Below are 23,716 nucleotides of genomic sequence, written 5' to 3'. Positions count from 1 at the left end.
CGGGTGCATGCAAAGCCAACTTTTATTGTACAAGGCACATCTTTATATGCTGTTACAAACTAACAGTTCAGCAGCTACAAAACTTCAGTTTCTAAGGTTACATGTTTTACATCTCCGACGACTACAGATTACAGTCTCCTCTCCCAATTTCCCTTTAACTATCATACTCTTTGTTTCTCCTCCTGCTCTCTGTCTTGCCTCTGCCAAACACGGCCTGCCCGTCTCTCCCAAGACCCCCCGCCAGACAGAGCCATTCTCCATGGTGACATTCTGAACCCCCACACTCCCAGCCTGCCGGTGGCTGGGGTATTCCGGACCTTCTCCTTCCTGCAAGGAGCAGCTTCTGCTGGACGTCATTCTTGGAAAGCCAGCAGCTGGCGCTGGCTTGCAAAGTGACCCGCAAATCTCAGTGCAGAAAGTGGGTGCCACTCTCCCCAGGGTTAGTGATGGCACTGGTGGGGGGTTTGCAGCAAGCAGAGCCACACTGAGTAACACAAACGTGTGTGCCGAGCACAGAGCCCCACGACACAGGCTCACTCAGCCCTCCGAGCTCTGCACAGTCCCAGGTGTTTATGTTCCTGTACCTTGAAGTCTGGTGCTCCTCTCTGCTCTTCCCCACAGAAATCAGACAAGGTTTAGGAGCTTTCCAGCCTGACCTCCAGCCTTTTAGAAGCTGACAGCGTTCCCCAGCAGAGCTCTGAGGCATAAAGCTTAACAACAAGTCAAGTAGTCTTGACTATGCAAACTTGTTCAGATGCAAGCATTTCTTTGACCTTTTTTTTTTTTTTTTCACAGTTTGCATTCTTGAATTGCCCAGAACATTTTTCTTTCCTGGTGATCCAGTCACACCAGATTAGTAGTGGCTGAAACACAAATTTCTGAGTCTCTGGAAAGGGTGCGCTCTGAGTGCATCCTATAGACGTAGCATTAAAACGAACAAACCAACCAACCCAACAACCAAAAAAACCACAAAACCCCTACTGCACGCACACACACACACACACAAAAAAAACCAAAACAAAATCCACAGATGTGTTTATGAAGTTGAACTCTCTCGCTTCTGGCTGTTCTTGAAGCTCTTAGGCCTACTGAGGCCTACTGAGGCCTAGGAGCTTCGGTAAGCATGAGATAGCAGCTTTAGGAAGAGCATTCTGGCTTGGTAGAAAATGTTTACATATCTTTGCTGGGAGAAGCACACCATCCTCTCTAAAAACAAACAACTCTCCACAAACTGGAAACTTGAGCTCACCGTAAACTGATACTTTCCGAACATAGTATTTTTTATTATTATCCCTTTTAATTGCAATGTCATTTGTGGAGCTGTTGAACCTCTGATTTCTCAACCATGGTACTATATCTGTCTGCATTTCCAGTATCTGACAGGTCTTGGAGCAGTCATCCTATGTATAGCCCTGCAAGATCATATTCCTGCACAGTCAGCAGAGACACCCAAGTGTGGTTTCCCTGCATACATCAAATGATTTATCCTTTATAAAGAAACCATGGTCCAGCAGGTAGTGTTACAAAGTCTCCTCCCAGGAATTTCAATTCTCGTTCATGTTTTCTCTTCAGAGGAAATGGACAAAGAAGGGACATTTCACCCTTTCTCTGTGCCTCTGTGAAACACAGCAGCTCTGTTGCAATTTCAGACTGCTCCAAGGTTAGATGTGGGAGTAATGATGCCACAACAAGTGCACACTGTGTTCACAGGGGTATTGCAGCCTCGGACCAGGCTGGCAGTACCTCGTGCTTCTACCTTAAGATGTGTAAAATCCCCCAAACCAGTACCTAAGTGGGTGGTCTCAGGAAATGTTGGGGTGATTGGGCTCACCTGGTTCTGCAAAGTCTTCTGCAGATTGGTCCCCCAGCCACCCACACTGGATCCCAGCCATGGGGTGCTGTGGGTATCGCCATCCCTGGGGACAATGGCCACGGTGGGAAGGTGTTCCAGGGGGTTCAGCTTCAGCAAAGCCTGGCACAAGGAGGGACTGGCTCTTGTCTGGGAACCTGGAAGCATTTCCAGATCTCTCTTGAATCCATTCTATCATTTAAAGCCAGTACCTTCTCCTGTAAATTGTGATGGTTTCCATAGTGAGGATTTTCCCAGCGAGACTGTATTTCCTGTTGGACAGTGTCCAGCAGCTTGTAAATTAAATTGTGGGAGGCTAGTGGGGAAACAAGCCCTGCAACCACACTGTTGCTCTCCCAGCTTAATTCAGCACAGGAACAGGAAGCAGTCATTACAAGAATAATAATTCTCAATTGCTTTGAAAAAACCCCAACTTTAGTTCCAAAATTTTACATGTTTCAGTAGATTACGTTTGGTTTGTAAATGGTATTTTGTTTTAATTTTAGGTACATAAATGTTTGATACAAAGGATTAAAAAATGCTCCATGTTCTGCTGTTCCTCTTTCCAGCAGGAGTCTCAGCATGCTACTTCCCATCTTTTAGGAACCGATTAACAATTACATGATTGTAAACGGCTAATTACTGTTTTATCTGGACATAACATTGTCTCATTAATAATGTAAACTAAAGTAATCCAATAATGGAAACCTTTCTCATGCCATTATCTCAAATTAAGATTTATGGATTGAATCAGCAAGTCATGTGCAATCAGCAAGTTAAAGCTTGGATGTGAAGTCACTCACTTCTTCTTACAGCACTAAAAGATGTGCTTATTCAGGAACCTGCCCAAGTCTCATCAGTGGTCCTGTCTAATTAAAGGAGGAATTGTATTTCACTGGAGCTGGGCGAAATTTTGAGTTTTCAACTTCACTGGTGAGGAGTAGATCTGGGAAGTCAGGGGTGGGACCAGGATCTATTCTGTCATATTCTAGTTGATATTTAGCTGATTTTTTTTTAATGCATTTGTACATTTTAAAATGTCATTCCATGAAAGTAAAATTCAAAGTTGAAAGATTATTTGCAAGCTAAAAAAACTCATCCTGCTTATACAAAAATCAAAGCAAAAACATTATGATCTTACTTTGCTAATACTTGAACTTCAAATATCTTCTCATTAGCTGAACCTTCACTTTCTGGTGAACAAAATTTTATCCCCCTGCCTTCCCCTTTCCAATCAATCTACCTTATCTCTAACTTGCTGTCCCCAACCTTTCCCCTTGTCCACGACGAGGCTACTACAGTGGTTCTGTTTGAAACTTGCATTTGGCTTCCATGTATTGGATTCTAAGTTCTGCAACATGCCTCCTTCCTCTATTTGCCAAGTTAGGAAAACAAAATATTGTCTCTGTACTCACACACGCACACACACACTCAGTTTTACTCAAGACTGGGCTAGGCTGCAAAATTAGGATCTCGGTTTCAAAGACACTGCAGGCAAAGCAAGCTCATTTCAGAGAACTAATTTGCTCTTCTGAAAAAAGGGCAGGAAGAGATCCCAATTGGCAAGCTTAGGAACACTTGCAGCATGGTTTTGGCTCAGTCATCCTCATTTGCACTGACTAAAAAGAATAAAAGCATGGCCTGCTTTTGGTAGGATCAAAGGTGTCAAAAATGGAGTAATATATTTTTATCGTCTTCTGTGAGTTTCTGATGGTTTTCTCAGTAAGTCTTGATTTCTTGTTGGACAACTTCCAGCAGTAACTGTAGTTTGTGTGTAAGATAATCTGAAAGGGTGGAAAAAAAGGAAGGAAGCTTAGTCCAGAGGAAATCCTGAGATATGGCTGAAAATCAGAACATCAGCACTGATGGCTGGAGCACTTTATGTTGGCAGATCACTGTATCTGTTTCCTTTCTTGCTGTATGTTTTCTTCTATTCAGTGGTTACTGATGCACCTCCATCCAACACCAGATCAAAGGAAAACAAGACTTGTAACAGAAATAACAAATTAAATTCAAACCCGGGCTCTCATTTCTGAAAAAGCATTGTGCCACCATGCCTACATCCAAAGGAAATCTGTACTAGGCACTGCATGGAGTGGAGATGTACTTCATTTCCATGGCCACATTTGTGCCCAAACTATCCTGGCCTCTTCGCCAAGAGGACAGGCCTCTGGCAGCACTCTTCTCCTACCAGTCCTCTCCCCAGCCTTTCAGCTAGTAAGCTTGTGCGTGAGGTTACAGTGTCTGCCTGTCTCTCCATCCTAACTTTTCGTCTTGTCGCTCCGTGTCAGACAAATTTGACCCAGACCTAGCGATCCCAAAGACATGATGAAGTTCAGTAGGATCCAGGGATGCGGTGCAAAAGCAACCGTCTCTGTTCCCCCTGTTGGTAGACCTCAGCTTTGTCTTTGTTAAAACAAATTTGGCCATGGAGGCTGTGCATTGGGAAAGACATTGGAGGAGTGCCAGGGGTCATGATTAAGGTTTCATGAGGCCTGTTGGTCGAGGAGCCATTTGCATTAGAGATGAGCCCTGGGAGCAAACCAGCATCCCCACCCCTGAGCCTCTTTAGGTCCACAATACTGGAAGTCAAGTGCATACTTACAAAACAGGTTGCGGCAGCGGTCTGACATCTGCCTGTGAATTATGAGGTAGTAGACTGGAAAACCACTCAAAACCATGGTGCATCCAATGCTAATGCTCACAGGGTCTGAGTAGAAAGACATTGCCACTGTGAAGAGGCAGATGATGGTAAAAGAGACAGGAACAAACAGGGGAACCTGGGGAAAAGAGCACAGAAGACTATCAGGGAAAACTGGTGGCTGTAGCCAATCAGTCTCTGTATGTGCCAACACACACTGTATTCATTTCTCCACCTAAAGAAGATGAGAAGAATCATATCCTGTCCTGCAGAGTGTCTCTGTACAATCGGACTGCAAACAACTGCATCAGCTTCAGAGCCCAGTGTGCCCTGTGAGGTGCATGCCTCCTATATTCATGTGCACCAAAATTTAAACTTCGTTTGCAACTGGAAGCCAAGCAGGGGAAGAAGCCACCCTACACCTCACTGCTCTGTGAATGTCCTGCTCCTGTGCATGCACACACACACACACCCCTACTTGCCACCTAAAAACTGCTGAGGGAAAATCTGAAGCCAAGAAAGTAGTGACACTTTGAATCAAACTGTTCTTTGCTTATAAAACTCACTACTTGTTTTGCCCTTCCTCCAGCTCACCTGAGACTTACAGTGACTAAACCAAGACAAACCAGACTCTATCTCTGTAGTACCTGCACCAAGAACATGAGATTCAGCAACACCATGGCAAAAATCAAAGCAGCACTCAGCACTTCAGGCATACCCTATTGGGTGAGCCAATTCATCTGGGTTATTTGGAGAGCAAATAGGAATACTGCAGTAAATAATAAAACTGTGAAACAATCCCTCTGTCTCTGGATCCAAACTCAGCCAAGTAACTTCTCGCCATGGCTGGTGGAATGAAGGAGCTGCTCTCATCTAGGGTGACAATCTTTACCAGTAATAAAGATTGTATTTTGGATGCTCAACATGCCGAGTTGGAAGAGATCAGTTGCTCTAGGTGTGGCAGGCATCCAGCCACCAAACTTAGGTACTCTTGTTGTCTTTCCAGCCGGCGCATCCCCTGCCAGCCATTCCTACATGCACACAGTCACACTGCACATCTGCTTGAGAGGTGTGCGAGCAGACTGCTCCCTCCTCCTTCCGCTGTTTTCTCACCGTTTTTAACCCAAAATGCCGTAGAGAGTTTAAGCACCAGCAGAGTCACACGCATGTCACGCTCCGTTCTCCACCGGGCAGCGGCAGGGGACGGCCCGTGTGCGGCCGCTAGAGCGCAGCACGTGCCCGCGCCACCTGCCCGCAGCCCTTCCCTCTTGCACAGAACTGATAAAAACTGGGGAAAAGGCGGAGGGAAATCAGCCCAACTGACCAAAAGGCCAGTATTTCCCTCCCTCGCTCAATCAGCATTTAGGACCCGCTAGAAGTCTGAATCTCTGTTAAAAAAACAAAACAACCGGGCAAAATCTCAGCATCTGAAAGCAGCAGCAGTGCCACCCACTAATAAACCTCCCCTGAGAAGCTTGGTTTGAAAGAAAAAGCAAAAATGTATTCAGTTTGGTCCTGGAGGAGTACACGAATACAGCCAACCAACAAACTGGGAAACCTCAAGGCCTCTGCTAAATGCAAAGACTGAGAAGAAAAATTACCCCAAACTTTGCAGGAGGACACGCACAGCTCATGGAGGAGCCCTGCGGGCTGCAGGAAGTGTTTCTGACCCCTGAGCTCCTCACTGCCTGGTGCCAGCAGCTCTGGAGGTCCTCTCTCTTCCCCGGGAGCTTCTGGCTGGAGGCACCATGCAGGGGCGACCAGAGTCAGGAAAAAACTGCGCCCGCCTCAAGCACTGCCCCAGCCTGATACCTTCTGCACATTATCCAGCAGTGGGAAATGTGCCTGAGTGCAGGAAAGCTGCTCCAGCAACCAGCTCCAGCATCCCCTGCTGACATGAGGAAGATCCCAGCACCCAGCAGCATGAGAAAGGCCACAAAAGGGGCCCACTGCTTTACAATAGACAGTATTTCTATACCAGCAGATGATTCCTCCCAAGTCAGATTTTCTCCCTTGACCCCTCTGCCCATGCTCCTTTTTCCCCAAGCCTGATACACTCCTGCTTCTCACAGCTAGAGCTGAGACTTAACTACCACTGAAATAACATCCAGGTAAGAGTCCCTCCTTGTAGCCCACAAGAGATGAGTGAGAGCACTGCTTTCTGTACATCTGCCAGCTCCAAGCCTGAAGCTTTGTCCCCTGTAGCAAGCAGTCTGGTGACTCCATGTAGAACTGGCTTTATAGGTTTTACCACATCTGACTGTTTGGGCACATCAACCAATTTCAGGAGCTCCCCATATGCATTACTAAGCATCAGGGATTGAGACCCCTTGGAGCCTAAAGGGCTACCATGGCCATGTAATGCTGTAAATTAGCAAATCAAAGAGAGGAATGACAGGCCTGCACATTCTTGGCTGCCAGGTGTGTGCTGTGCATTTACCTTGAAGGGGCTGTGCAGCTCTGGGTGACGGTGGCGATGGACGATGAGCCCGAGGGTGGCTAATCCTATGAAGAGCCATCGGGAAAAGCTGAAGAAGTTCAGTAGATGGTAGATGTCTCCAATGCACACCATGGCAGTGACCAAAGGGAACTGAGCATTGTGAACATGAAATACAGTCATTAAAGCCTTGCTATGGTACTCTGATTAGGAAGGGTAATACGGATCACCTCCTCCAACTCCCCTGCAACTACTTCACAGCCCCAACATTTTGGAGGTCAGAGAACTTTACAAAACAATGTCACAGACTGAAGGCAAAAGACCTAAAGGCGCTATTCTGTAGTGCTACAGAAAGGAGTGATCATTTCAAGATCAGTACCATCTTTGATGCTTCATGTTCAAGACAGGGCAATTAAAACATGCATGATCCAAAAGCCTGCACTGCTTGTACACAGGCTATCTATAACGACATCTGCTAAGTTTTTAGTAGGTCAGCCAAGCTGCAACAGGCACTGCAGCACAGTTAGGATGGAGCTGGACCACTGCCATAAAAAACCCCCCTGAACAAACCAAAGTATCAGACCAGATTATCTCTACAAATGCTCATTCCTTGCATTTCCACCACACCTGGGAATTTTCAATTTCCAAATAGCAAAAACCAGGCAGAGGTGTTTTCATAAGGCAATATCAAGCAACACCTGTGGCAGATGGTAGGGACAGTACTTTTAAAAAAGCTGTCTAAGGTTATAAGGCAGGGACTTCAAGGCTGTACAGTTGGGTATCACTGCTGGCTCAAGGGGACTTAGTACTTTCCAGCCATTTCCTGTATCCTGCCTTCTTTATTTTCTAGGGGGTAATTTAATGTCTCAACACCCTTTAAAACTCCTCAGTTTAACCAGTCTTTGCAAGAGAGACAAGACTGCAAATGAACAGAACATGTCACACAGCCAGATCTCCTTACCATTAACATGACAGCAGGAAGGGGTGTATGCCGTCGAATGTGGATCATGGAGAAGAGGGGAGGCCACTGTCCTTCCCTGGAAGCCACAAACAGAGTCCTAGGAAAAGACAGGCAGCCCTGTGCATTAACATCCTACATCCAGACTAGAAATGAGATCAGTCACTGGACTGACTTGAGGTATCAGGGCACCCTCTCCGTTTCCCAGCACAAGTCCACAGTTCTGCCTTTAGCTGCACCTTCAAAGAATCATCAAATGTCTTGGGTTGGAACCCATCCCCCCTGCCATGGGCAGGGACAGCTTCCACTTTGGGGGCATTTGGAAGAAAACCCCGAGGCTGGGTTCCCATAGCTCTCCCAGGACCAGTTCAATGCAGTGCAGAGCCCACCATCAGAACCACTGGCAGTGTCTCCTTGGGTGCCTTGTTAGCAGAGACCTTTGGGCACGTCCAAAGTGACCATGAATGATCTCAGGCTGGAAACAGGAGTAAGAAGGTCTCTTGCCATCAGAAAAGTAATTAATCTTTCCAGTGAAAAGGAAATGGAGGGATTACAAACTTCAGTCCTTAATAAGAGAAGCTGGTGAGTTTATGGAAGGGGATTGTGAGTTTTGAAGCCTATATTCTTGTGTGTACATATATAGAAAATACAAAGTGCAATCTCCTCAAATGGCAGATGATTTCCAATCCTCTGGTCAGCTGCTGGAAAATACAGTTTGTCATACTGCCAAGAGGCTAGCTACACACAAGAACAGCTACAAAATGAGAGCAGAGTTCCTTGCTTCCATCCTTCTTTGACTCATGAAAGAGCAATTAAGGAGAAGACAATCACATCCAATTTTATAAATTTAATATCCACAAACAAACCATGCCAGAGCATCAGCTGGGCTGGAGCAGGGCCCAAAGCAGCTGGGACACAAGTGTACAACCAGTTTTATTGCTGTCTCTGTGGCTTTGCAGGGGTGTGGCTGGCAGGCAGCCAGGGAGGCCCCATCAGTGTTTATATGGGCTTTCTGCAGTGATTATGTTAATGATGCCAGGATGGGGAAGAGAAGGTCGATAAGGGATGCAAAGAACCTCTGCGCTGTGCAGAGACTTCTCATCCTCAAAGAAAACCACTATCTAGAGCAGCTAATGGGAAGGATCATCCACACCTGTATTTAATACAGGACTTCAGGGTAGTGGATCAGATAATTCATTAGCTTTCATGCTATGAAACATTCCTTTCAGATCAACTGATTTTTCCTTTTGCAATCAAAGCTGTGAAGCAGAACCCACCACAGAGTTTGCTCAGCTCCACAGGACCAGCACAACATCCTTCTTCATAAGGTCTGCCCTCCTCTCCAATTTCAAGGCTCCCATAAGGACAGGGACTGTGTCAGACATTGAAGCTGGCAAGTTAATTTTTCCATGGAACAAAGCTTTTCTTATTGCTATAACAAGACTTCTTGAACCTTGACTATTACTTTAGGGGTAGCCCACCCCAATGATATTTCACGGACTTCAAAGGAAAGTCCTCAAGGGAGAGTTTGCCTAGAGAGCCTCACAACAGAGGGACCCCATGCCCTGCAGCAGCACAGCTGAGTGAACCCAGTGAAAGAAGACTCGGTCTCACTGAGCAGCTGCCAACATCAACAAAGCCTTTAGTTCACCAAAAACATTGACATTTCAATTTAAACTGGGGATTTAAACTGAAGGGTAGGGGAGAAGATAAAAATCTTTCTTTGTGACCAGACCTAGATACCAAAGTCTGGACCTGGCCAGAAATAGAAAGAGTAGACACTTAGCCAAAAGGGACCATCCCGTAGCTGACAACTTGGGAGTCAAAAGCCTTATTTTTCCCACAAGAGTGGCTAAAATGCCACCATGTGGATGGGTAGTTGCACAGGTTGCCAGTGCTTCCCTCTGATTCAGTAAGCCAAAAGCATAATAGATCCTTAGGGATGTGACCTTGAAAATGTGAAGATTCCTCCATTCATGGTTCCAAAGCAGGACAGTGCGACAAGGACAGGGACCACGGAGATCAGGCTTTTGAAGGCTCGCTGCACAAAGCTCTGGAGGAAGAAAAAACATGACTTGAGGAACATGTGGTGATCTCTAGGTGACATCAGAGTCAAAAAAACCCGAAAACTTCTTCCATTGAAGGAGTGATATATAAGTCATAAATCTCACCTTTTCTACTGTCATCTGCAGGTTATTTTTCATTATCTTTTAGGCACAACTAGATGAAGTTACTGTTGCCCAGTAATCAAGAAAAATTACAAAGCAATAAAGCATTTTATAGGAAAATCATCTCTGAAAGACTTGCCATGACCACAGCATAAGCTGGCCACACTGAGGAGATAACAATAGCAATGACAGCTCACCACAGCCACAGCAGGAGAAGCCAGAACATCTTGTGTTCCCAGGACTGTGTAATACGAGACATTGGTGAGCATGTACCCCACAATTACCGTGATCACAGACACGATGACAGCCAGGGGGATATTTCTACAAGAAAGGAGAAAACACATACGCAAAGAACAAGCTGCTATCCCTTGTTATGCACACTATTACTGCAGATTTTATCTGGTAGTACGATTGATTGCAGTCAGGTGAACCCACAAACATATTCCTCCCGTACTGCACTTGGGAAAGCTGTGCTACCCCCGAGGCTGGTAACCCAGGGCAGCTTCCTCCCAGCCTTACCGTTCAGGTTTGACCAACTCTTCACGCACAAAGCTGGTCTGAAACCTGCACGATGGGAAGAGATGGGGTGAGAGTCTGAGTCATGCTGAGGGCACCTGTCTGCTGCTGTGACGTGCCCTCCTATCGCACCTACCAGCCTGAGTATGCGAACATGCCTGCATAGAAAGCCAGGGGGAGCTTATCCAGAACCAGAGACTGTCGGTCAAAAGCATCCTGGAAGTGTTCGGTGTGGCCTGCAGAGGAGATAAACAATGGACACAGAGTAGGAAAATGTCAGAGACAGGCTTTCTTCCCTGTAGGATAACATCCCTTGTATCGCTTGCCCAGACCTGGGAAGAGTGTGATTTTCTTGGAGCCAGGTATTCAAATTCATTTCATTGCTTTAATTTCAGTGCTGTTGCTGATATGTTTACTTTCCTACAGCGACATAAAAAAAAACAACTATACCTTGTCCGGCTACGGAAGGCATTTCAGGAAGGGCAACAACAGTAGCTAGTTGTTTCCAACAGACCTTGCTATGGGAACAGGAGATCGTGGAGATGAGAAGATTGACGTTGTCCTCTCCTTTCCTCAGGCCCAAAATTAATTTGTTGGATTGACCCCCATGTTTCGTCCCCAGCCCCCTCAGCAGCTGGACACGCACTCCCCCTTTGATGTGGTGCAGCCAGTGAGGCGGCTAACTCAGTTCTCACTATGCTCCCTCCTGTTTCCTGCTGCTGGAGCACTGACCCCAGCCCTGTGCCGGCCAGAGCATGGGAACCAGGCTGGAGGAGGGGACAGGAGCAGGGAACTGCCAGTCTGACCCACCACCACTCACCCACAGGTGAGTGCAAAGCAAATAAAATTTTCAAAGTAGAGGTGTCTCAGATATTTACCAAGTCCCCTAATTTTCCTTCCAGTTCTCTACTTGAAATAATAAACCAAAACATACCAAAAAAAAAAATCAGAGTCAGGGTTTTCTCTAAATAAAAAAAAAAACCACTTGGGGAAGAGACAAATGCTGAATGGCCTCCCATTCAAACACAGTCAAAAAGAGCTGCATTCCCAACATTTTCAAATCCAGGTAACCCAAGGTTCAGTTCCACGTCGATGTTCAATTTTTTATAATAAAGTCTTTTTAAGAGTAAGAGGTGTGAAGCTTGCCCAGTTGGGCTTCACCAGGCAAGGTGTGACATGGCATGGAGCATACAAAGTCAGGCCACTTCTATGGAGGTGCTTCTGCAAGAAGTTCCGTGACGAGATTTGGGCACTTGGGTTTGAAACGCTGGCCCAGCAAGTCTCTAAAATAAGCCTGAGCCAAAGAGAAGGTAATGGCAGAGGAAAGGACAAAAGTGCAACCAAAAAAAGCAGCATAAGGCAGAGGAATTAGGCAAAATTATTCAAAAGCACAAAACTGATTTTTAAGCACAAAAAAAAATTCAAATTGAAAATAGGTTTGAAGAAAACTAACCTAAAATATAGGAGTGGGCCTGTTGGGGTACTTTTTTTATGTTCTGAAATGATGGCTGGTAAGTGATGGTGCATGAAAAGGATTTATTGCCTGCAACGCATTAATGAGCAATTTACAGTCCCCCATGAGTCACATTAAATACAGCCTGTCATACTGGAGTCTCTTGGTGAATTCTCCCTCCAGATGTCACCTGCACTTATCCTCCCCACCAGGGGACAGGTGCCAGGGCTCCAGATTGTCATTTGAAGGCATTCCTAACAATAATGGCTCAGGATTCCTAGCTGCAGGGCAGTCATTTAGTTCAGAGGCACTGCCAGCCCAAGGGGATCTTTGCATGTTCAAAGGAGCCAGCTCCAGACATCAGAAAGAAACATGAACATGGAGCCCACTGCCTGTGGTGTTTTCTCTGCAGAAGAAGGTAATAGCATGAAGAGGGAGCAGGCTTCATCCCTTGAGTGGGAATGCCTTGGGCTCTTCTATAAACCGAGGCTTGGATTAAAGCCAATACTCTCGTATTGTTCACACAAGATACTACTGGTAGGGTTTTCCTCTCCCACTCTGCATGTGGGCATGAAATCCTGTACCAAGATCATTGTAAATTCACTAAATTACCACCCATCTCAATCTGGAGGTAAAAAACATTAGCTTAAGCCACAGAAAGGTTAGAGATGTCATTACCAGGGCTCCACTGAGGGCTGGTAACTCATTGCACAGTGTGACTGGCTCAGGGGATGCTGTCACATCCTAAACGTCTATCAAATACGTGCTGCTTTGGAAAGATTTTGAGCCACACTGGAAACAGGCAAGCCTGACTCCAAAGAAAGACCATCTGCAGAGGAAGGCGCCTGTATGACCCCGGGTAGGATCACACATCCTCTGGCACTAAGACCCACTAAATTTTGGAAAGCACCACCCAGCCAGGTGCAGCAGCGCAGTGCAATGATGCAGCTTGTGCCAGCTACACCGGTCTCAGCTCCCAGCTAATTCACATTGTCATAGGTTAGCAAGCTAAGTCTCAGAAGTGATATTCTTCTTACAGCTTCCTCTACGACCTGACAGAACCTATCAGCTGGCCAGTTTGAATATGGACAATTGTTTGAGCCACTTAAAGTTGTGACCGCCTCTGTGATACACACTTAAGAATAGAAACCCTGAGGCAGAGGCTCTCTCTTGTTTCCAGTGCTGGGACAGGTGGCTGCGGGCCCCATGCGGGGTCAGCGGGCCCGGCCAGGCCCTGCTTGGGCCAGGCTGGGCCACTGCCATCCTGGAGCTGATGGGCCTGTTCCAGCCGTGGAACCCCCCCCACAGCAGGGCTGTGGGCAGCCGGAGCAGCTGGGCCCCCCCCCCTCCACTTCGATAAGCCACGTTCCAGCCACAAGGCCTAGGTGAGATTAACCCTTTTAGTGCTGTGAAGAGCTAAAAACCTGAGAGAAGAGAAAGAGGAGATGCTTAAAGCTGAAATTCTGTTGTAAAGCTATGATATATCTGAGTACCCGTTGTAATTTCAAGAAGATATAGAGGGTGGAGTGTTCAACTCGTGCTTGTTAACAAAAGCACCCGTGCCGAGATAGGCAGATGCTGACGCAGCTGTAATTTCATGAGAAGTTTGGACAGGGAGAGATGGAATCAATGAGGACTTCTGCTCCAAATGGGAAAGGAGAAAACCTCAGTTCCTAGAGATGATCCCAGAGATAGTCCTAAAGATGACGATGAGGATGACCCTTTGCTCCCAGGGAAGGAGGAGGGCCTCTGTTCTTAGAGATGAAATGCTCCCAGAGATGGATGAAGAGAACTTTTGTTTCTGAACGGCTCAACCTTAAAATTGTACCCCAAAAACCTTCAAGAGTGGACCCTCGAGAGCAGTTGTGGGAAAAGCTGCAAGCTGGGGGAAGGGACTCACATGCGAGCAGAGAGACTCCTCTTCCTAAATGGACTGAACAAGGTTATTGTGGAAGTGGTAAACAGACTGAACATCTTAAGGGTTGTCTTTTTACGTTGTCAGTGGGAGAAGGGAAGAAGGTGGGGAGAGGAGAAGAGTTCTGAAAGTGTGGTATGATTTTTCTTTTCTTCTTTTAAGTCTGTTAATAAACTTCTTTATATTCTTTCAAAGTTGGTGCCTGCTTTGCGTTTCTCCTAATTCTTATCTCACAGAAGGTAAACAGTAATGAGTATTTTGGACCAAACGACTACACTAAATCAGTGTTTCCGCCCAGTTACAAACCCAACCCGCTACAACATCCAGCACATGGACAGAGAAAGCTCCTGGCAGCTAAGTGAGCACTGCACTTGTCACTTGGGACCGATAAAAGCCATGACGAGGGGACCAGCGAGCACCTTCCTTCAGCCATGCAGCAACACCTACCCTGGGCCAGCAGCATCATCCCTGGCACGATGATGAGTGCAAGAGCCAGGAGTTTGACAACAGAGAGAGCCGTCTGCAGCCGTGCGCTCCAGGTGACACTCCAGGAATTGAGGGTGAGGACCGTGTCTGGAGAGAAGACCACACTGCTACAGCTGCAGCCTGTGCTCGACACACACAGGAAAAAATACAGCAGCTCTCCCTGCCCTGGGGATGCTGGGGGAAGGCCGCATCTTTATGCCTTAGAGAGGATGCCTGGGGTGAGAGATGTCAGAAAACATTACAGGTGTGGTCCAGCATACAGTGTTTAAAGAGGGAGCTGAGTTATGTTCCTAAAAGGCAGCAGGAACCGGGTTCCTGCTGGGTGATCCACACCTGCCTGGGGGAAGAGTGTGGAACATCTCAGCAGCCCACTTTGCAGATTCCCTGTGCCAGTCCACACCAGTCTGGAGCAGGCAGGACAGCTTCATGGGCTGGATGCATCAGGGGAGGAGTCCAAAACCTTGAGCCTTACGCCCACAACCCATGTAGCTTTTGCACAATTACACATGGAGAGTTTCTGCTCCCACACTTGGCAAAACCCCCCTACCTAGGGCTCCAGCTGGTCAAGAGGGAGGCCCATTCCCCTTCCTGGAAAATACAGTGGCCCAACACCATCACCTTGAATCGGAATATTTTGGGTGGCCAAGGAGGTAAGACAGGACTCCTATCTCACGGTTGTGCCAGGAAAGCCCATAAGTGCTCCTAGTCCAGGGCAGAGAGGCCAGGATGGACAATCCCATAAGTGTTAGTACTTACAGTAGCCCAGGAGAGACACGAGCTTCACCGCAGGCACAGGGGCAGCACAGGGGGCAAAAAATGGCTCCAGCATGTAGCGTCCAAATGCCAAGGAAACCACAGCACTGTTGGCAGGCCTGGATGGGGAGTGTGGGGGGAACCAAGCACAAACTGCTCTGAGGATGGCTGAAAAATGGCATGAGTCAAAACTGCACTAAACTTGGGAAGGGGAGCAAGTTTCCCCACCTGGCTTAATCCTCTTACCCACGCAGATGGTGAATTCCCATTGAGTTTTTCTCATAGGTTTTTCTCAGGAAATGGGTTAAAAACCACATGCTGCAAAATGATTAATTTCCAACTTGAAAGGAAAAGTTGAGATTAATCATACTGAGCAAAGCAGCGTGGTTCATATGTCCTGCTTCATCTCAGCTTACATGAAGGATACAGGTTATTGAGAGGTGAGGACTTCCTTTTTAATGTTAAAAAAAGAAGTAGCTCACAATTTTATAAATTATTTAACTTGGGACTAAGTCAGAAAGTTGTCTCCACTTTCCGAATCTGGAAAAATCAAAGAAGTTTCACACTGAAAACAGAAGACCTGAAATAAATCTGGCATCTATTGTCAGTCTCTGAAATACACCACAGCTCTTGGGGGATACCATCTGCCAGGGCAGAAGAGAGCTATTCTTCAAGTACAGAACACATTTAACATTTGTAACGATTTCTACTTTGCATCTTCTTCCTTTTATCACTGAAAAATCTTTTTAAATCATTCAACTTGTTTCTACTCTTTCCTTTATGAACTGCCTGGACTGTTACCTGGCACCATAACTTTAGGTATTTTAAATTATCACTGCATCCAGGAAGAGACAAGCAAACCAAATCTCTTACCTGATAGCAAAAAACTCTGCCCACAGGAATAAGAAGCTTGGCAGAGGCCCTAGTGTCTCCAAAATGTAGATATAATGTCCTCCAGACTTGGTGATTCTTGTTCCAAGCTCTGCATAGCACAAGGCACCTGGAAAAGTTCAGGTAGAAATGTACCGAGCAAATAATCCCATGGATTTTCTCTTTTCTGTGTGATTTTTCAGAGATTGAACAAATCCATGTAAGATAAGGAGCGAATGAGAGGAAGAGAAAGAGATTTAACAGAACTACTTTTCCCTATTTTTGTGTACTGCCGTGTTTTGAAGTAATTGGCTTACCTGTCAGGTGGAAAGAAATTGTCTATTTTGTGGTTAATGTTACAACATTTCCATGGAAGCTCCGCAGAAGGGTGTGTCATAGAAATGCTGCACAGAGCAGCAAGAAGTTTCCTTTGAAAAATACCCTGGATTCTTGCTTCTCCTCACAGTTAGACTGGTGAAAGGGTGCTTACAAAGCAGCTACAGCAGCCCAGCCACAAGCCATGGCTGAACTGGTCATCCCAATCATGTTTTTAATCCCAGGCCACATTCTCGTGTTCTTATCTTGCATCTTCACATAAATCCCTTCCCTCCTTTGAATCCAGTTGTGACATGGCCATGCCTCCAAGTCCCATAGCAATCATGCCACATTCAGGTCGTGCAGGATGGTGACAACCTCAATGTTTCCTGCCTCCCTGCTGGAAAATTTGTGCAGAATTCCTGTTCAAAGCATCAAATATAGGCAGACAGCCCATTTCATTTACTCCAGTGGGTCCCTTGAGACATGCATGCCTCAAGCATGCATGTAAGTGTGTTGCTGAACTCATGCAATGGACTTGTATATATGCTCCAGTTGAAAGAAAAAAAAAGCATAAAAGAAAGCAGGCCTTTTAAAATACTGCAAAGAAGTGTCAGAGAAATCATATGGGGAGGTCGTCAAGCTGATAAAAGGGAAGAACAAACCAACAAATCCAGCTACAAAATGCAATAACTTGATAAAGAGGCTCCCAAGGCCCTTCCAGCAGAGTGTATCAAAGGATGCTGCAGAGGGAGAAACCTTTGCAAGTGCAGAGCTTGGCTATGTGATTAGCACACACACTATCATTTACTGCTCTTCTTGGTTAAAAGAAACACCATGCTCCCGTTATATTGTAAGCTTTCCTTTAAGCAGAAGTGTATAATTCACCAAACGACCTCACAGAGGTTGCAATGTGAAATATTGGTACACATATACTAAGAGAAAGAACAACTTGTTGCCCTATTAACAATTGAATGTCTCAATTTCTAAACTTGCATGTACATGTCACAGTGTCAGAGTGGTTTTTTTCACATGTAGTATTTCTCCTTGTTGTTTTTTTCTTAAGTAAGTTACAACAGAAGAAGAATGTTAAAGTCACACACTGTAATAAGCATCAGATTTCTCTTCTGGGCTGGAAGAACTTGCAGTTGTCCTAATAGCACCTTTAGAGAGTTTCTGGGGTGGTGATGTTATACAGTTAATGAAAGAAACTAAAAGCTATGTGTTTTATCCACTGTAACTTTTAAGAGCTATGTTATTTCAAAAGAAACAGAATGAAACTGCCATCCAAAAGACAACCTTCGTGAGAAAAGACTGGTATTAAATGACAGAAATCAATCCAACAGTAACACACAGAAAGTGGGGCTGATCTGCTCCATCTCCTGCTCCCAGGCAGCATCAGACATACCCACACCATTTCTGACAGACACCCAGACACCCACCCCAGGCTGGTGCATACCCTGCAGCTCCGCAGGCATTCCAGTTCAGTGCTTCGCTATTCTCCCCGACAGAAAGGGGATCCCATATGGCATATTGGGACTGTCCCTTCCTGCCCCCTTCACAGTGTCTGTGAAAAGCACAGCACAGCCCTCAGATTCCCTTTTAGGTGCCTACATCTCCTTTCCACCTTACAGAAGGAATCCCCACATTCTCTCCCAGCTTTCCTGGCGGAGACCATGCTGCCTCCGTTCACAGTCACTGTCACTCCCTGACTTCTTAAACCTTTGTTGCAGTAGGAACCAGGAATTTTGGGTTTATTCATCTCCCAACTTTCTAAACATAAAAATGTGCAGGCTCCCCTCACTTCCCAGGTGCTTAAGCAAAGGCTGCCAAAGCCCACCACTCACCAAACATGGAGAGGAGCCCACAGGAGAACCAGACGACCAGGGAGAAGCCCACGCTGCCAGAGTTTTTCAGTACTCCTTTGGGGGAAATAAAGATGCCACTGCCAACCATGCTGCCAATGAGCAGCGAGAAAGCCCGCAGCAAGGTTATCTTTTTCCTCAGGAAGATGGCCTCTTCTTTCTTGTCTTTCCCCATGGCTTTTGTCTAATCACAGGGGACGGTCATGCATTCAGGAGCTACAGTCTCCCAAGTTTCCTCAAGGTTCACCTGTAAGACAAGGAGTTAGGGTTTCGAGGATCTTCTTTTCTGGACAAATTTTTTTTTCAGTAACCTGTTAAGAGCTGTTGAATCTGTTCTCCTCAGCTTCAGGAAGCACCAGCCAAACCACAGGTGCATAGAACGCCCTTGGTATCATCTCTCTCATCAGTACAGCTCCCAAGAGACACTCCAAGTGTTTTCTGCTGCTTCTTCTTCCAGGCACCACATGTTGCATGCCAGCCACACTTCAGGATGATTTCCAGATTTGACTTTGATCAATATCAGAGTGCCCAGACTGGAACTGGCCAGCTTAGGGTTAATTTAATGCGACCTAATACGGGGGTACATTGATTTCAGCTCACTGGCAAAAAACAGATTTAAAGTTGCCAACCTAACAATCAAGACCTTGAGAACCTCTGAGGTTAGAAAAACATTAAGCTGCATTAGTTGGTGCACAGAGATGATTTAAGCTTTTTGAACTTCCTATCCATCCTTGCTGAATGAACTAGCCCTGATTGTCTCCCTAGAGCTCCATTTTATCAGTGTTTCTTAATACAGTGACAAGCCTTTTTGCTTTCAAGTATTGAAGAGGCAGGAATAAATACTGTTTACAATTGTAAGACAGAACTTAGTCATTACTAACAGACATGTCATTTCTTCTATTAATATTAAAAAATTCTTGGTAATAGCAGCAGTGAAGTTTTTCCTAGAAAAGAAGGAACTTCAGACACTTCAGGGATCATGAGTTGATCCAGATTCAGTTCTCGCAAAGTGCAGCAGCCTCTCCCTTCCCCTCCTTTTCTCTCCCATCTCTATCACTCCTAAATTGGCAACTTCACCAAGAAACTCACCTTTTGTTTAGGAAGGTAACACGAATTCAGGTCAGTTACTGCAGCCTAATTTGCTGCAGCAAACAGGTCTCTAGTTTTCCTAATAGCCAGGTAGATGTTTTACACGGGTAATTATCCCTGGCAGAGCAGGCAAGACAAGTCTGGAGTAGATAATTTGGCTCTTGTCCGGCCTCCTGCCACACATCCCCAACAATGCTCACACACCCAGCTTCAATGCTTTTTTCATTATTCTAACACAGTAAATTGCATTATGGTGAATATTTGCTCCAGCCCCATGGCTGTATATTATTGCAAAGCTGTGCTTTACATGAGACCCTATTTTATGGGTTTCTTGAATAATTTAGTAATTGCAGTGGTGTGTCCACAACGAGACAATGGTCACCTCTAGAAGCAGACCTAAGCAGCCAGAAATTGCTTTCTTGGTAGAGAGATGGTAGAGTTAGATTCCCTAACTTTGAGGGGACCATTCTTGTTACAACTCACCCACAATACTTCTTTGCACATGCCCTGTGCAAACTCAGTGTAACCAAGGTCTTTTCTCCCCCACCCCCAGCTCTTTTCCCACCTGGAAGCCGGCAGGAGGAAGCAGGGTTATCACTTTCTCTGCACACATACGACAAGCACATGCAGAAAGCCCTTTCTCCTGCCAGCAGCACGAGCTGGTTTCTCTGAGATTGTGCCAAGCCTGCACAAGCATCTTCTCAATCAAACCAGCCAAGTCTAGTTATTAAACCTCTAATGAGTCCCGGAGGACTCTTTACGGCTCAGATGGGTCACGTCAGCCTCGTCTGGTCCCACAGAGCTGCTCCTCAGAGTCCCAAAACCTCACAGGGCTGCGGGAGACAGCAGCTATGGAAGAGCAGGGAAAGACCCCTGGGAGCCTCCCAACCCCTCAGCTGCAGTTCCCTCAGACACCAATTAATTACCTTAATGTGAAATACCAATATCGTCTGGTATTTCTCAGCTGAAATGAGACCCACACAGCATTCATTTGCAGGCGTGAAGCACAGAGCCTCACCAAACTGAACCGAGATGCTGTGCACAGCTATGTCTAAAGCACTGTTTGGAGACAATTGAAAGTGCACTTATCTGTTTGGCTGCGTTTTAAACAAAGCAGGTACATTTACAATCCATCAGACTCCCATTTCTTGCTGGGATCCCGAAGCAGCAGAAGACAGAGTCTCTTTGCAGAGTCTGAAATTACACAGAGAGAGCAGGGGAGGAACAAAAAAAAAGGAGAGATCAAATCAAATTTACAGGCCAGGTTAATGATCCAAAGTAAACACCAAACTCCGTACTTCTGTCCCCATGCTTTTTTTTTTTTTTTCCTAATTTTAATACTACTGCCATGCAAAAGTACGTGGAGATAAAAGAGTCCAGTCCAGTAAATTTTAGAAACATTAAATCTATCAGTACTTTTTCCAGAAGTGGTTGAAGGAGGGGGGGAAAAAGGCGGAAAAGGAAAAAAAACATAAAGAGTAATAGAAAGCTATTGAATAGAACTTCAAAGAGTCACCTAGCAGAGCCTACAGAGCCCAGAGAGACCATTCCTGCCTGCTCTGCTTTCCAGCAGCTACATTCCAGCACCAGGCACATTAAAATTCAGGGATGTTAATCCTTGTGGCAATGCTTAAGAATATTCACAATGTGCTTAGCACAAAGGAAACAGGCAAAGCTGCTTTTTGTTCGCCCCTTTGACTTAAACGATAGGCTGAAATCCTTCTTGTCCCAAAATGCAGTACCTTTACATGAGATAGATCATCAGTCAGCAGGGCTGGAGAAAAACATTACTCAAACCTATTTCACAACTTATCACACATACTGGATCTTTCCTCCCTCATTCTTCATTTACACTGGCTTTATTGTTGATTTGGGGTTTTTTAGCTGTTAATCTTACCTCACAAGCACTGGAGCATGGACAGAGAGGGAGAAGACAGGCACAGAGAGAGAATCATGTCTGTTATTCGTAGTGTTGTCTAGAAGCCCCAGCCAAGAGCAGGACCCACTGTGCTCAGCACAGAGGCAGAGTGGATGTTACTCTGATGAAAAGTTAGTGAGATAAACAAGCAAGCTGGAAAAGGAGAGGAGGGAGACAGCATCATTCTCAGCTGGGGAGCTGAGACCTAGAACAACGAGTGACTTTCCTCCTCCTACCCCGCAGGAAGTGGGTGGCATCCCTGGGAAAACAGACTGTACCTCCAGAGTCCCACTTCAACGACCTACCCCCCCAAAAAACACCCCAGCTACTAGGGAATATTCATAAATATTTACAGCTGTGTTTTCTTTGTGTCCTCAATCAATATCATACAGCCAAGAACAGGTTAACCCCTTCGTTTTCGTACTGCAAGAATGCAGGCATCAAGCTATTCCTTGCAGTCTCACTATTTTTTCTTTTTTGATGCCAAAAATGCCATTCCAATTCAATGACTACCACAAGGCACAGAATCTAACTAAATAAAATCAGCAGTGAATGGGAGCTTTTTTATTCATGCATGAAAGTAACATAAATAAGCTTTAATGAGGCTGATGGTGGTCTGTTCTGGGAACTCAATCAGAATATCTATTTAGGAGACCTGAGAGATGTTTGTTTATAGACCAAAATGAACACGAGAAACAGGCTGAAAGGACAAGACGTGAAGCTCAACTTCTTTTCAACTTTCTACAGCTGGTTTGCCACCCTGGATAAGAAACCAAAAGGAACAGTAGTTAATAAATCAGGCTCAGGTTTGCAGCCCCAGATGTAGTAATAAATCCATGCAATTGCCTTAGGTGTAAATGTAAAAATAATTTCCATTGGCTTCTTCTACAGAGTTTCACAAATATCATCTTGTGAACTGTCTATCAAAAGACTACTATTTCCTAACATTTCTGTCTTAATGAAAAATTTTTTTTGCCTTGACAGCAAAATTGCTTTTGGCTCAGGTCACAGCACTTCTATAATCTCATATAGGCATTTCCAGTTACCCTTCAGACAAGGGTAACTTCTTCTAGAAAACAGGCTGATGGTATGGTGAGTCTGGACCTCTTAGTGATATGAGGATGACCTTTCAACTGAGAACTTAAAAGTATTGACTCCACACTTTGGCTAAAAATTGGACTAAACCAAGAGCAAGGTTTTCAAGCAGCTAAATTCCTGTTGGCTTCAGAGCTCCTTCCTACCAGGATTTATATTCTACATCAAGTTTAAAATTCTTCAGAACAACCAGTCTGACAAAGCAGACGTTACAAATGGAGATGTTTTATAATAGTAGTGCTGATGGATTTTCACAGGATGCACCGATTGTATAATGTCATCTTATTTTTCTAGGCATCCGATTATAACGCACCATTCAAACTGCCACAAGGAACTTGCACTTCTGTGTATCCAGAACTGATTTCCCATTTATGTTGTTGTGCAGGAGCATTGGTCCCTTCATGAGTATTTCTTCCTCACATGTTGCCAGTGACACGCCAAACACAAATCTGGAGAGATGCACACCTGATTAAAAAAGACTCCAGTCTTCTACAGCACCAGCTCTTAAAGACTCTCAGAAGAGTGCATTGGCATCCCTGCGTGATGAACTAACACGATTCCTCTTTCTTACAAGCAGGAGCAGGGAATACCCAAAGCATTTGCCCCCCAGCCCATCAGGTCCAAAGGAGCAACAACACCCAGAGCACCAGGCACTGGAGCACAGGAACCCTAGGCAAAGAAGAAAACAAAACACTTAACAAGACACTGTCTCACATAGCTGTTCTTCCTGAGGCCAACATCTTGGCTCTACATTATCTCTAGTGGGGCACAGTGCAGGGAAGTGTCCTCAGAGCTTTGTTCTTTTGTAGACAGTCCTCCAAGAAGCAAGCTGTTTTCACTCTCCAGATCAGACCTCCTCCCTGGAACAAGACAATTTGTCCTATTTGAAACTGTTTTCTTAGCTGCGTAAGACAGAACAAAAACAAAAATAAATCTAAACATTTCTAGCAGAAGACACCCAACAGAGAAGTCTAATGTTGTAGCAAAGTGCAGCCAAACTCCCCAAACGAGAATTCTTCTCAAGCACTTCAAATTTTAAAAAAAAAAAAAAAATTGCTAATAGAGAAACATTGCCCCTCATTCCAATGGTTTGTGGCACTGCAGCAGTGCTGAGGTCTCGGGGTTTGTCTGCCTTTGACCTGGAGCTGGGCAGTGCCAATGCGCAACAGTTCTTGCTCCTGCAGGGAAAATTCCTCCATGAACCAGGCCTTTGTTTTACCTCAGGCCTTGGCTGAGGGCTATAAAAGATACTGCTTCCTAGACACTGCTTGGTGACTTAACAAAAAAGCAAGTTTGAGAGCCTCAGGCTGCTCTCTGGGGAGCTCTTACTCATCCCTGGGGCTGTTGCTCTGCAGGGCTGCTATGGTGGGGTCTTTATCGGGGCCAGT

General features: G+C 45.5%; 1 protein-coding gene across 2 annotated transcripts; it reads right to left on the bottom strand.

The window, feature by feature from the left end:
- Nucleotides 1-4: 4 nt before the first annotated feature.
- Nucleotides 5-21,454, bottom strand: LOC121672759 (cystine/glutamate transporter-like). Of its 2 annotated transcripts, none has more exons than XM_042045561.1 (13): nucleotides 21,213-21,443; nucleotides 18,209-20,509; nucleotides 16,050-16,176; nucleotides 15,180-15,295; nucleotides 14,385-14,510; nucleotides 10,706-10,805; nucleotides 10,573-10,617; nucleotides 10,251-10,374; nucleotides 9,835-9,938; nucleotides 7,889-7,985; nucleotides 6,931-7,080; nucleotides 4,455-4,629; nucleotides 5-3,633 (listed from the first exon to the last, which is right to left on the bottom strand). In XM_042045561.1, exons 2-13 carry the CDS (start codon nucleotides 18,399-18,401, stop codon nucleotides 3,569-3,571), a joined length of 1,422 nt encoding a protein of 473 aa, XP_041901495.1. In that variant the 5' UTR covers nucleotides 18,402-20,509; nucleotides 21,213-21,443; the 3' UTR covers nucleotides 5-3,568. The 2 variants fall into 2 exon arrangements, with proteins under 2 accessions (XP_041901495.1, XP_041901496.1); XM_042045562.1 differs by having other exon boundaries at nucleotides 3,561-3,835; nucleotides 21,213-21,454.
- Between the last annotated feature and the right edge of the window lie 2,262 nt (nucleotides 21,455-23,716).

Source organism: Corvus kubaryi, unplaced genomic scaffold (genome assembly GCF_017639235.1).
Source record: "Corvus kubaryi isolate FWS band 111438036 unplaced genomic scaffold, C.kubaryi_AGA036_p1.0 64937, whole genome shotgun sequence".
NCBI lineage: Eukaryota > Metazoa > Chordata > Aves > Passeriformes > Corvidae > Corvus > Corvus kubaryi.
The sequence above is the reverse complement of the archived record's forward strand: the minus strand, read 5'-3'. Positions and strand labels throughout refer to the sequence as shown.